Below are 14,010 nucleotides of genomic sequence, written 5' to 3'. Positions count from 1 at the left end.
TAGTAATTTTTATGTCTTTATGTCTTGCACTGTACTGCTGCCGCAAAACAACAAATTTCACGACATATATCAGTAACAATAAATCCGATTGTGATTCTGATCCCCTGACGTTAGTAACGAGAAGAGGGCATGTCCCGGATGGTGAGGGTCCTCAGTGATAGATGCCACCTTTCAGTTTGTAGAGAACCTTGATTAAACCTCACATGAAATGTGGTACAAGGGTATAAAAGTATGGTGCAAACTTATACGATGCAATAAGGATTACAAATATTGTGTCAACTTCCAAGAAAAGTGATTCTTTTTATTCTGTGCACAGAACACAAGCATTGACTGGTCATCGCTGCCCAAGAAGGAATGCATGAAGAATGGAGGCCACATGGTTGGTGCAAGTTGTCACTATGTCCCAGATGTCACCTTGATGTCATTCATCCTTTTCCTTGGTACCTACAGCTGTTCAATGACACTGAAGAACTTCAAAACCAGCCCGTATTTCCCAACCAGGGTAAGTTATATGGATTAACACTTGATGCCTTTCTACCGGTGGCTATTTATTTTGTATTGCCTTAAACTACCAGCAAAGAGTGTGCACTCGGAGGCTGGCCAGTCACATGCAATGCAGGGAGCACTGTTATCCAATGAACGGTGAATCTGAGGCAGGGGTGGAGCCGTGAAAACTGGAGCCAGGGTTGGAGGAATGCAGAGGTCTCGAAGGGTGGTGGGACTGGGAGAGGTCAGTGGTTTCGGGAGAGGGTGAGACCATGGGGGAGCTGGGGACACAGTTGGAGGGGGAACAGAGTTGGGTGAGGGGGTGAACAGGCTGGTGTGGGGTGCAGTGCAGCAGAGGTCTGGATGAGCTGAGGGTAGATCGGAGTCCCTGCAGGAGGGCGCTGGAGTTATTGGGCAGATTGTATGTCAGAGGGTACCCTGGCGGATGCCTCCATTTCCTGTCGATGAGATGTTGTTAATTGTTCTGCAAAACTCTGGGAATTTCCTGAATATACTGATGGAACATGCCACAAAGTCAAGGTGGCTAGGAATGGGAGGAACCAATATCCTTTCGATCCAGAAATGAGACAGTTGCTACCTACCACCCTCAGTGGAAAAACTTGCCCCTCATCTCCCCTCTCACCTTCAACCTATGTCCTCTAGTTTTGAACTTCCCTACCCTGGGAAAAAGACTGCATTCACCTTATCTATGCCCCTTATGATTTTGTAAACCTCTGTACAGTCACTCTTCAGTCTCCTATGCTCCAGGGTAAAAAATGCCCAACCTATCCAGCTTCCCCTTATCATTCAGAGTTGGAGCCCTGCTCCGTAACGTCACCCCGACATGCAGCGGAGAAGCCAGGGTACAGTCCAGTGGCTGCTGGAGCCAGATGGTGGGTCGAGGAAGCAAACCCGCCAGCATCACCAAACCAGACCAGACAATGGTCCTGGTCTCAGACCAGGTCTCAGAGCCACACAGTGTGGAAACAGGCCCTTCAGCCCACCGAGTCTGTACCGACCACCAAGAAAGCAGAGCCTCCCGGTAAACTTTGAAATTATCATAAAGCAAAGCCAGGAACACACAGGAAGAAACATAATAACAATAATTCCATTTTTCCTCTCCCATCCCCATCAACCACCCTCAACTTCTCCCACCACTCACTATACGCCAGGGGCAATTTGCAGTACCCAGTGAACAACTTGAGGAAAATCTTACTTATTACAATACAGAGGGAGACCATTCAACCCTCTGGGTCTGTGCTGGCTCACAATGCAATCCCTTTCCTCATTAATTTTCCCTGTAACCTTGTCTCCCCACGTCCCCGTCAACGCCTCCCACATTCCACTACTCCTGTTTACAGTGTGCAATTAACCCACCGACCCGCACATCTCTGGGATGTTGGAGGAAACCGGAGCACCCGGGGGAATCCCACACGGTCATAGAGAGAGTGTGCCAACACCCGAGACAGCACCCAAGGTCAGCACTACCTGCTGCGCCTCTCTGCAACCACGAACAGGCTGAAATGCAAGACCTGAGGTTTCTGTAGTGCCTTTCACAAGCTCTGTGAAGCTGGCTACACACACAAGGAGAGAATCAGTATCAGGTTTATTACCACTGGCACGTGGCATGAAATGTGTTGTTTTGCGGCAGCAGTACAGTGCAAGACATAAAAATCTATAAATTACAAAATAAATAAATAGTGCAAGGAAAGGAATAATGAGGTATGTTCATGGGTTCATGGACCGTTCAGAAATCTGATGGCGGAGGGGAAGAAGCTGTTCCTGAATCGTTGAGTGTGGGTCTTCAGGCCCCTGTACCTCCTCCCTGATGGTAGTAACGAGAAGAGGGCATGTCCCGGGTCGATACGCCATGTGTGTGTGGAGTGGGATCAGCCTTATGTAGGCATCATGACTGGCTTGGGGCAGGGGATCCTGGTTCAGTGACACAATTCCTGCACCACCCCCCCCCCCCCCCCCCCCCATGCCTTTGATTGTTAGTCGGTGGGCTGCTGCTGTGCCGACTTTCAGTCTCTGCCTCCGCCACTCTGCAACATCAGGGTGAGTTCGTCACGCACGTGCCTTGTGAAACCGGAGACATCAGCAAGAAATCAGCAGGCAAGGGAGCGAAGAGAAACATAACCATCTAATTGCATCAAGGCAGAAACTGTCTGTAACTCGAAACCAGGGTGGAAGTTCTATTTGCCATCAGATATCCGTTGCACAGGCGAGAGAGGCTGCTCCCACAGCTAATGGGAGCTTTGGCAGAAGCTTACGTGAGCACTTACACAGCACAACCCCCTCACCGATAAAACTGCCAGAACGTCAGTGAGTCCACACTTTGTGCGTTGTTCCACTCACTACACTGTAGGAAGGACGTGATTCAGCTGGAGAAGGTGCAGTGAAGATTCAGAGGGATGTAGACACAAGAGACTGCAGATGCTGGAATCTGGAGCAACAAATAATCAGCTGGAGGAACTCAGCGGGTCAACTAACATCAGCGACGGGAAAGGGATTGTCGACATTTCGGGTGAAGCCCCTGCCTCACAGCCCAAAATATCAGCAGTTCCTTTCCCCCCCACGGACGCTGCTTGACCTGCTGAGTTCCTCCAACAGATTTTGTTTTTCACAACAATGTTGCCGGGATGGGAGGGTTTGAGTTATAGGGAGAGACAGGATACTGGGCCTGTTCTCCCTGGAGGGAAGGAGGCTGAGGGATGATCACACAGAGGTTTATAAAATCACGAGGGGGGTAGATAAGGTCGCAGTCATTTTCCAGGGGTAGGGCCGTGGGTTTAGGGTGAGAGGGGAAAGATTTAAAGGGGCAGGTTTTTCCACACAGAGGATGGTGGGTATATGTAACGAGCTGCCAGAGGAGGTGATAGAGGTGGGTACAGTTATGATGTTTAAAAGACATTTGGACAGGCCCATGGATAGGAAAGGTTTAGAGGGATAGGGGCCAAGCGCAGGCAAATGGGACTGGCTCCGGAAGACACCTTGGTTGGCATGGACGAGTTGGGCCGAAGGGCCTGTTTCTGTCCTCATACTCTGTGACTGTATGGCTCTCCTAAGTCTGGACCAAGAGTGATAAAACATTCACGTATACAGAAGTCACTTTCACACCCAGTGAATTGGGTTTACTTTTATCCAATGGAAAAGCCAGCCTTCACACAACAAACTGCTGAAGGGAGCAGGAGATCGGGTGATCGAGAAGGCAGGACAGGATACGAGCCTTTATCTGCCAAGGGGGTCATACTGGAACTGTGTAAACCCGCCTGTGAGACCACAGCTAGAACCGCTGGTCCCCACACTACAGGACGGTACCAGGTGCAGAGATGTGCAGGGGGTGTTATCAGGAATGGAGAACTGTAGCTGTGAGGAGAGACTGACCAGGGGGGCATTTTCCATGGAACAGAAGAGGCTAAGGGGCGATTTAATTGGGGTGAATGAGAGGCATGGGTGAAGTGAATCAGATTGATGTAGTTTCTGTGACAGGGAGGACGGTACCCAAGGGCGTGCAGTGACGATACCTGCGGGAGGGTTTACGGGGGAGATGAGGAAACCTTCTCTGCCTGAGGGTGTGGAGACAGAAATGCTTTTCGCATTTAAAATCTACTTCAAGAGTTGTGACCCGCAGGTCCACAGACCAAGGGTTGGGCTCTAGGGTTAGGCTCAGTTGCTCTTTCTTGGCCAACGGGGAGCATGATCGGCTGAATGGCCTCCTCCTGTGCTGTAAACATCTGCCTCACATCAGACAGGCACAGCGCTGAAGGAGCTTATTTGCTGTGCAGCTGATGGCCTGGTCAGTGAGACTGTCTGCAGAGTTCCTGTAGAATTCAGATCCTCTCAGGAAACCTTGAAATTGTTGTGGTACAAAGCAAAGATGAAATAAGTTGAAACAAAATAATAACTATAATATTAATCTGTATTAGAGATGATTGAGAGCTTAATAATAGTCTTTGTACCAGGGATGGTTCCACTGATCCTGGGACTTTCCAACAGCTCAAGGGGACAGACGGACAGGCTGTAACCCCTGTAATTTTGCATTGAGCTCACACTGAGCAAGGCCTCACAAGGAGTGGTCAGATGGTGGGGCTGTGCCTGATCCCAGCTCCAGTTGCGTTCTCTCTAACTGTGCAGAAGCAACAGCTTGGTGAATCACTAAGGACTGGGAGGGGTGTCAAATCTGTCAGGAGGACGCACAGTGGCTGAAAGTTTTCCCCAAGCAACGCCTGGTTTAGCGGGGAGATGACGAGCAGCTGGCCAGCATTTCACGGGACTTGTGCAGTGTGCGGGATCCCCCATCACTCACCTCTCCTTCCGTTTGCCCCTCCCCATGTCAGATCCGGAAGCTGATCAGTGACTTTGCCATCATCCTGGCCATTCTGATCTTCTGCGGCTTAGACGCCTTGGTTGGAGTCGACACACCGAAGCTAATTGTGCCAAGCGAGTTCAAGGTACGTGGCTCACGTGGGTCTTTGTGCCTCCTTCCCTGAAATATTTCCTGTGTGTTTTCATGAGTTTAACCTGACATGGGCTGCCGTGACTGAGCTGATCCCTTCAATCACTGTTAACAACAGACACCAAAGCAAGCCTGAGGCAGCAGGTTTGAAGGATGTGGTGTCAATTGGTCTCAGACTTTCCTTCATAATCTTTCTCATTGGATCACAAACATTCAGCTCCAGGAGGCTATTCAACCCAACCCATTGTAATTTGATAATTACAATCAAGTTAACTATCCTCACCAATTCATTCTTTCCAAATAGTTATCTAATTCTGTTTAGAAATTTTCCATTGAATCTGCAACAGGCAAGACATTCCACAGCACTTGTGCGTAAGGAACAGTCTCCCCTTTGCCCCTCTACATCTTTTGCTGATACCCCTCATTCTGTTTTCTCTGGTCGCCAGGATGACACAGTGGCGCAGCAGGTAGTGCCACTGTCTCACAGCTCCAGAGATCCAGGTTCAATCCGGACCTCGGGTGCTCGTTCTCCCAGTGACCAGGTGGGATCCCCACCACCCCCACCGGGGAGTGAGTTTCCTCCCACATCCCAAAGACACGAGGGTTTCTCTTTATCCAAGCAACAGGTCATGTGAAACCACTGGCCTGCAGATCGTGCCCATGGTGGTCGGTTCTCATAGAGTCACACAACACGGAAACAGGCCCTTCGGCCCACCGAGTCCATGCCGACCATCAACCACCCACTTCCACTAATCCAACACTGGCCCCATTTTATTCTCCCCACATTCCCATCAACTCTCCCCACATTCTACCTCTCACCCACACACTAGGGGCAATTAACAGTGGCCAACTAACCCACTGACCCGCACGTCTTTGGGATGTGGGAGGAGACCGGAGCACCCAGGGGTTGGGGGGAGGGAAGCCCATGTGGTCACAGGGAGAACGTGCAAACTCCACACGGACAGCACCGGAGGTCAGGATTGAACCTGGGCTGCTGGAGGTGTGAGGTAGCGGCTCTACCTGCTGCACCACACTGCCTCCCTGTACCCTTTAACCAACTCTCTTCTGTTGGTATTGAACACAGAGCAAGTGAGAGGATTTGTACCAAGTCCCTGATGTATCTGAGTCATCACCTGCTTTAACGGAAGCTGGGGCGTTGGGGGGGACGTGGGGTTTGTTGAAGAAGAGACATGGGGCACACACAGTGCACAGGGAGGCTACTCCACAGTGCCTGTGCCAGCACCCCAAAGGAGCTGTCTGGTTCAAACCACTTCCCACAGCTCTGCAAACCTTCTCAAAAATTCCTGTTCAACCTGTTCTCACATGTCGAGCTGGAGGTGCTAACGGTGATCGCATAGGTAAGGTCGTCTGGACTCACTCCTCAGTCAGTGTCGTTCCATCACACAAAAAGAGCTGTCATACCAAGGCATGTGTCATGTGCAGTGAAAAGAAACTTAAACTGCTGGCTTTAGTTTCAATGAGCAGCATGTCATCCTGCACAGATACAATCAGGATCAAATAACAGGCAAGTCAGCTTCATAAGTATAACCTTTACCCAGTCACAGAGATGATTGAACCTCTTCCCCCAGAGGGAAGGGACTAGTCAGTCAGTTTGTCCATATACTTGGAGCTGAAATGCACAGAGGGAACTAGGGGTAGGGGAGGGGTCTGATTATTGACTCTTGCCAATGATATATGTTAAGCTAATTTCCCTGCCTTCTGCCTTCCCGCCTTTTTGAACGAGGAAGCCGCCAGTGGCTGTTTTCCAATCTAATGGTAACTTCCTGGAATTTAGTGAGTTTTGAAAAATCTCAACCAATGGGTGAACCTCCTTAAAAACCCCCAGGTGCAGGCCATCAGATGCTGGTGATTTGTCCACCTTTACGCCCTGTGAGATTCTCTAATACTTTTCACCTTGTGATTGGGATTTTTACAAGTTCTTCCACATTGTTTGAAATTGGCCCATCTGTTACCTTTGGGAGATTTGCAGTGACTCCACTGTGAAGACTGATGCAAAGAATATCTGCCATTTCTTTGTTTCTTTTATTAATTCACCAGCCTCATTCTTTAGACGTTCCACACCCACCTTAGCCACCTTCTTCCTGTTTATATATCCATGCTGTTACTGTTTGTTTTGGTATAACACCCAAGTTTTCTCTCCAAATCAATCTTCTCTCTCAGGATCTTGTATGTTTCAATCAAATCCTCACTCACTCTCATGAATAAGATACAAGCCTAACCTGTCCAACCCACCCTTTCTGGGTATTGATCCAATAAACCTTCTCTGAACCTCTTCTAATGCATTAAAATCTTTCCCTCAATGAGGAGTCAGACCCTCCACACTGTACACCAATGAACTGTATAACTGAAGCAAAACTTCCCGAACTTTTATAATCAATTCCCCCAGCAATAAATGATAACATTCCGTTAGAACATAGAACAGTACAGCCCAGGAACAGGACCTTTGGCCCACGATGTTGTGCTGAACTAATTAAACTAGTAATTAAACGCCTGACAAAACTAATCCCTTCTGCCTACACCACGTCCATATCCCTCCATTCTCTGCACACTCATGTGCCTATCTAACAGCCTCTTAAACGCCTCTATCATATCTGCCTCCACCCCCACCCCTGGCAGCGCATTCCAGGCACCCACCACTCTCTGTGTAAAAAAAACTTCCCCTGCACATCTCCTCTGAGTTTACCCCCTCTCACCTTAAATGCACACCCTCTGATATTAGACATTTCAACCCTAGGAACAAGATATTGGCTGTCTTCTCTTTTGTAGTTTTCCTAATTACTCACTGTAACTGCATACAAGCCTTTAGTAAGTCTTGCACTGGGATACCCAGATCCCTCTGTATCTCAGAGCTCTGTAATCTCTCACCATTTCAGTAATATGCTTCCTTGTTCACATGGATAGTTTCACATTTTCCCACATTTTACTCCATTTTCCTGACCTTCGCCCACTCACTCAACTTATCTACATCTATTTGCAACCACTTAGAGTCACAGAGTCAAACAGCACAGAAGCAGGCCCTTCGGCCCAACCGATCCATGCTGACCAAAGTGCCCTATCACCAGCTGCAGATTCTGTTGAGTGACCAGGTGGTGCCTTGGTTTACCATCTCAGTCGAAAGAGGCTGCACGCACTTCATATGGCCCTGGTGCGTCAGCACAGATATTCTCCTGAGACATCCTGAGTGGGAGTTGAACCCATGACCTGCTGGTGGTGTCATCCAGTGATTGCCAGGGTCCTTGGGTCCCCCTGCAAGGGTGTAAGGATGCTACCCTGGTGCTCTGTGCTTCACTGCACTCTGATTATAGAACATAGAACAGTACAGCACATACAGGCCCTTTGGCCCACAATGTTGTGCCAACCTTTAAACCTTGCTTAAGACTATCTAACCCCTTCCTCCCACACATCCCTCTATTTTAAATTCCTCCATATGCTTATCTAGTAATCTCTTGAATTTGACCAATGTACCTGCCTCCACCGTCGCCCCAGGCAGCGCATTCCATGCCCCAACCACTCTCTGTGTAAAAAAACCTTCCTCTGATATCGCCCTTGAACTTACCATCCATTACTTTAAAGCCATGCCCTCTTGTATTGAGCATTGGTGCCCTGGGAAAGAGGTGCTGGCTGTCCACTCTATCTATTTCTCTCAACATTTTGTACACCTCTATCATGTCTCCTCTCATCCTCCTTCTCTCCAAACAGTAAAGCCCTAGCCCCCTCAGTCTCTCCTCATAATCCATACTCTCTAATCCAGGCAGCATCCTGGTAAATCTCCTCTGCACCCTTTCCAACGCTTCCACATCCTTCCTATAATGAGGCGACCAGAACTGGACACAGTACTCAAGTGTGGTCTAACCAGAGTTTTATAGAGCTGCATCATTACCTCGCGGCTCTTAAATTCGATCCCTCGACTTATAAAAGCTAACACCCCATAAGCTTTCTTAACTACCCTATCCACCTGTGAGGCAACTTTCAGGGATCTGTGGATATGGACCCCAGATCCCTCTGCTCCTTCACACTACCCAGAATCCTGCCATTAACTTTGTACTCTGCCTTGGAGTTTGTCCTTCCAAAGTGGTCCTTCCAAATTATGGTCCAGAGGTATGAATTAGTTTGAGCGAATGTCTTCTACAGGAGGGATGTGACAGGAACACGTGTGCCTGGCGACCGTTACTGCCTTGTTTACTCACTGGTTCAACTTGCTAACTTGCTGTTCCTCCCCCCAGCCAACTAACCCAAAGAGAAGATGGTTGGTGCCACCGTTTGGAGGCAACCCGTGGTGGGTGTGTCTGGCTGCTGGGCTCCCGGCTCTCCTTATCACCATCCTGATCTTCATGGACCAACAAGTCACAGCCGTCATCGTCAACAGGAAGGAGCACAAACTGAAGGTCAGCTTTCGGTGTTTGTTGGCGATCCGGTGCGGGATGGTCCACACGTTGTCCCATGCCAAGGGTTTTGAGTTGGTCCTCCTCCCCTGCTCTCCCCTGGGCCCATGAAAAACCTCCCAATTACAAGTACTACCCTAATTCCCCGTGGAAAGTTCCCGTTGAATCTTCCTCCAGATCACAAGGATGTTGCCAGGACTAGAGGGTCTGAGTTATAGGGAGAGGTTGGCCAGGGTAGGTCTTTATTCCTTGAAACATAAGAGAATGAGGGGCAACCTTATAGAAATTTTTTAAATTATGAGAGGTGTAGATAAGTTTTTTCTCCAGGGTAGGGGAGTCCAAAACTAGGGGGCATAGGTTTAGGGTGAGAGGGGAAAGATTTCAAAGGGACCTGAGAGGCAACTTTTTCACACAGGGGGTGGTGAGTGTATGGAACGAGCTGCCAGAGGAAGTGGGTGAGGCAGGTACAATAGTGTCATTTAAGAAGCCCTTGGATAGGTACACGGAGGGGAGGGGCTTGGAGGGATATGGGCCGAATGCAGGAAATTGGGACTGGCTGGGTGGGCACCGTGGTTGGCATGGACTGGTTGGGCCAGAGGGCCTGTATCTCTACTGTATTGCTCTATGACTCTATGACTTTATCACAGAGAGATACAGCAGCCCTTCGGCCCATCGTCCCTGCTGACCATCAAGCTCCCATTTACACCAATCCCATTTTTATTCTCCCCACATTCCCATCAACTCCCCCCGGCCCCCAGATTCTACCCCTCACCTCCACTTACAGTGGCCAATTAACCCACCGACCCTGCATGTCTTTGGGATGTGGGAGGAAACCGGAGCACCCGAGGGAAATCCACACAGTCACAGGGAGAACGTGCAAGCTCCACGTAGGCAGCACCCGAGGTCATGATTGAACCCTGGTCTCTGGAGCCATGAGGTAGCGGCTCTACCGGGTGTGTCACTGTGTGAGTACAGCCTTTGAAAAAGTGTGTCCCAGATCACAGCAACTCTCTGCTTAAGATATTCTCGTCCTCTCTTGATTCTTTCTCAGAATTCCTTAAATCCCTTAAATGAGTGTAATCCATGTTTTCTAACTCCGTATGTTTATTTAATCCAATCCTTGGTGATCCTGAAGCTCCTGTTGAATCTACTCTTCCTCAGCCTCCAGCCCTCCACAGCCCTGAAACCATTCTGCAGCCCTCCTCCACCGGTCCTGGAGTTTGGGCTCCAAGCTGTGGGAACCTTCAGTTTGGGAATTGGGTTTCTGGGGTCCAGGCACCTGGTTTCAGTGACCACGAAATCAGCTCAGCCACATGGGATTCAGTTGGCGACTGGCAGGTCCATCCCTGCGCCGGGATCCCAAACCGGAGCACCTTACTTATGTCTGGCTGCACAGTCCTGGCAGGGTCATCTATTGGACCTGCCTCCACACACCTGTCCTTCCAGGAATTTTAATCACTTGATGCCAGGCCCTTCTTGGTGAGAGTTCAAGCTGACATTAATCACACAAAGGAACGTGTGGTAGGAGTGTGACCAATCCCTCCGCCTGCGAGATCTCTGCACTCCTCCAACTTAGAACACAGGACTGCACAACACAGGAACAGAACCCACAGCCCACCATGTCTCTGCTGACCATGATGCCAGTCTAAACCAATCCCATCTGCCTGCACATGGTACATATCCCTCCATTCCCTACCTGGTCATGTGTCTGTCCAGTCTTTGGCCTCTTGCTCTGCCCTTTTTGCCATTGGAGGCCACACCCTTGGACAGAGCTCCAAGTTCTGGACTCTCCTCCAGTAAACCTTTGCTGGCCTCTCCTACTTGGAGATATACCTCGACTCTATCTCTTTGGCCAAGTCTTTGGTTACTACTATGGCTTGGGATCAGTTTGATTTTTTTTGATAATGCACTTCTGAAACGTCTTGGGGTTATCTTTCCAGTTTAAGCATATTTATATAAATGGAAGCAGTTGTTGCTGAGATAGTCCTCCACCAGATGGAAGGACAGGGCAGCAAAAGCATGGAGAACACCACCCCCTGGAAGTTGCCCTCCGAGACACAGCCCATCGTGACTTGGAGATATCTTGCCGCTCCTTCACCATCACTGGGTCAAAACCCTGGAACTCCCTCCCTGACACCACTGTGGGGACACCCACACCTCAAGGACTGCAGCGGTTCGAGAAGGCAGCTCACAACCACCTTCTCAGGGGCAACTAGTGAAGACCAATTAAATGCTGGCTCAGCCTGTGGAGCCCACATTTTCTACAAAAAGAGTGGATGGGCTCCACTTAGGTAGAACAAATAACAGAAACAGTGTTTTGTGGTGAACTTTGACTCAGCTCATTGAGATTCACCATCATGAACAGAGTGATTGAACAGTGTCGGTATCCATTTACGATCCTCCCACTCTCCTGTGTCCCCCTCCCACACCCTTGCCTCCTTCACTCCACAGTGTAACAGTCCCTAAGTACAAGCTGACTTCAAGCCACTGAAACAATGAAGTAATTGGGGAGGTGGCTGCGTATCCAACAGCAACTGGAGAGATTGCAGTCGGATAAAATGCAGGAATATAGAATCCAACCACTTCAAAACAATTCCCGCAGAACAAGAATAAAAGAGACAAAAATATAAAGTGTTGTTAATCCTGCTTCATTTTACAGTAGTTGTAAAACTTCTTCTTCAAGTTTAAGTTTGTTTATTGCTGTCATGGGCATACGTGCCCAGGGTATGAATGCCATGAACATTAGCTTTTTGTAGCAGCAGCACAGTAAGATAAGACAAGATCTCTTTATTAGTCACATGTACATCGAAACACACAGTGAAATGCATCTTTTGCGTAGAGTGTTCTGGGGGCAGCCCGCAAGTGTCGCCACGCTTCTGGCGCCAACATAACATGCCCACAACTTCCTAATCTGTACGTCTTTGGAATGTGGGAGGAAACCGGAGCACCCAGAGGAAACCCACGCAGACACGGGGAGAATGTACAAACTCCTTACAGACGGCAAACATGACAAACGTAGGTTAACATGAACATAAATTAACACAAATTATACATAACTTACATGACAAAAATAAAGGAGATAAACATAACGATATTAGTGAAAGTTGAGAGGGAGAAAAAGAATTAGTCCGAGGTAGTGTTGGGGTTTTTCAGGTGGGTTCAGGAACCTGATGGCAGTAGGGAAGAAGCTGTTGTTGAACCTTGAGGTGTGGGGTCTTCAGGCTCCTGTACCTCCTGCCTGATGGCAGCATCGAGAAGAGGGCACAGCCTGGATGGATCAAGTCCAACTACCCATTATGTGTTACAGCAGCTCGCTGGGTTACCAAGCTGTGGCTGGGTTACCAAGCTGTGACCTGGTAACTTATCCTAGTTCATAGTTTGTATGTTGGCTTTAGTGGTGCATGGTTTCACACGTTCAAGGGTAGATCTCCTGTTCAACATCCATCTTAACAACTAACAACTCAAGGCTGCATTTATATGGTGCTCTGAAAGTAGAGGAAAGTTCCCTACATGCTTTAAAAAGCAGTGTTTGACACTCTGAGGCATGGGAATGGGGTAGGCACGTGGATAAAGACATGAGCTTTAGGGAGAATCTTAAGGAGGAGGGAGAGGTCGTGAGGTTTAGAGAAGGAACTCCAGAGCATGGGGGGCTAAAGGCTAAGCAGAATGACAGAATAAGCAAGAGGCCAGAACGGAAGGGGTGAAGACATCTGGGAGGGTTGGCAAGGGTTAAACCTAACTAAATAGCTGATTGTAAGGCAGTGCAAGTCTTGCTAATTGCAGTGGTCGGGGATGCCCTGAGGATTCTGTCAGTGGCCTGGATATCACTAGCAGCCTTGGATGTCACTACCACCCTGGGTCAGGGATGTCCCTCCCTTGCTAAATGATGACACTTAATCCACGGTCAATTTCTTTCAGTGTCACTGATTTGTGTGAGATCACCTTGGGCTGTTCTTGGCAGTCAGCTCCTGTTCCGTGTGACTCAAGGAGTGAAGCCAAATCCCGGAGAAGATCCATAAACTCTGGCCTGTTGACAGAGAATTAAGTTACAAGGAAAGGCTGTTAAGACGAGAGATCTTAACCTGAGAGATCATTGAAGATGGGGTGGCTTTGCAGAGGAATGTCAGGGAATGATTGGGAATAAGACATGAAGCTCTTCTTCAAATGAATAGTGGTCAGAACATGTCTTCTTGTTTGTGCTGCTTCTCAGCCAGGAAATTTGCAGATGTCCAGGGTCTAGACATCAATGCAAAACAAGGCAACAGGATTATTTCTACCATTAAGTGAGATCGTGGCTGATTTCAACATTCCCCCCAATTCTTCGTATTGATGATGGTTAACACCAATTTCGGATTTAACATCAACAACTAACCCGACAGTGGTTGCCCTCAGCAGAGTTGGAGAAAATTCCAGCTTTCTCCTGCTCTGTGTGTGGAAGTTTCCAAATCCTACTCGAAACTTCCAGGCTGTGGGCTGGTTCTAAACTACTGCGAATAGTTTCTCTCTCTCTCAACACTATGAACTTCGTTCGTATCTTGTAAAGATTTGAGACATCTCTCCTTAAAATTCAGGCAGTACAACTTTGTAATTTAACACTTTGCAATGTTGGATTTCTGGAGGAGGTTCCATCAGAACCATTGAAAGTTCAGTCCTTCAAAGCAA

The 14,010-nt window shown here is 48.6% G+C and overlaps 1 protein-coding gene across 1 annotated transcript in view; it reads left to right on the top strand.

The window, feature by feature from the left end:
- The window catches only part of LOC127584373 (electrogenic sodium bicarbonate cotransporter 1-like), a 182,221-nt gene that overhangs the window by 135,430 nt on the left and 32,781 nt on the right, over positions 1-14,010 (top strand). The window contains exons 16-18 of the mRNA XM_052041132.1: positions 317-502; positions 4,827-4,940; positions 9,190-9,351. Coding sequence (XP_051897092.1) covers positions 317-502; positions 4,827-4,940; positions 9,190-9,351 — 462 coding nt within the window. The remainder of the gene's footprint in view (positions 1-316; positions 503-4,826; positions 4,941-9,189; positions 9,352-14,010) is intronic.

Source organism: Pristis pectinata, chromosome 2 (assembly GCF_009764475.1).
Source record: "Pristis pectinata isolate sPriPec2 chromosome 2, sPriPec2.1.pri, whole genome shotgun sequence".
NCBI classification, from domain to species: Eukaryota; Metazoa; Chordata; class Chondrichthyes; order Rhinopristiformes; family Pristidae; genus Pristis; species Pristis pectinata.
This window is presented reverse-complemented; position numbering and strand designations above follow the sequence as displayed.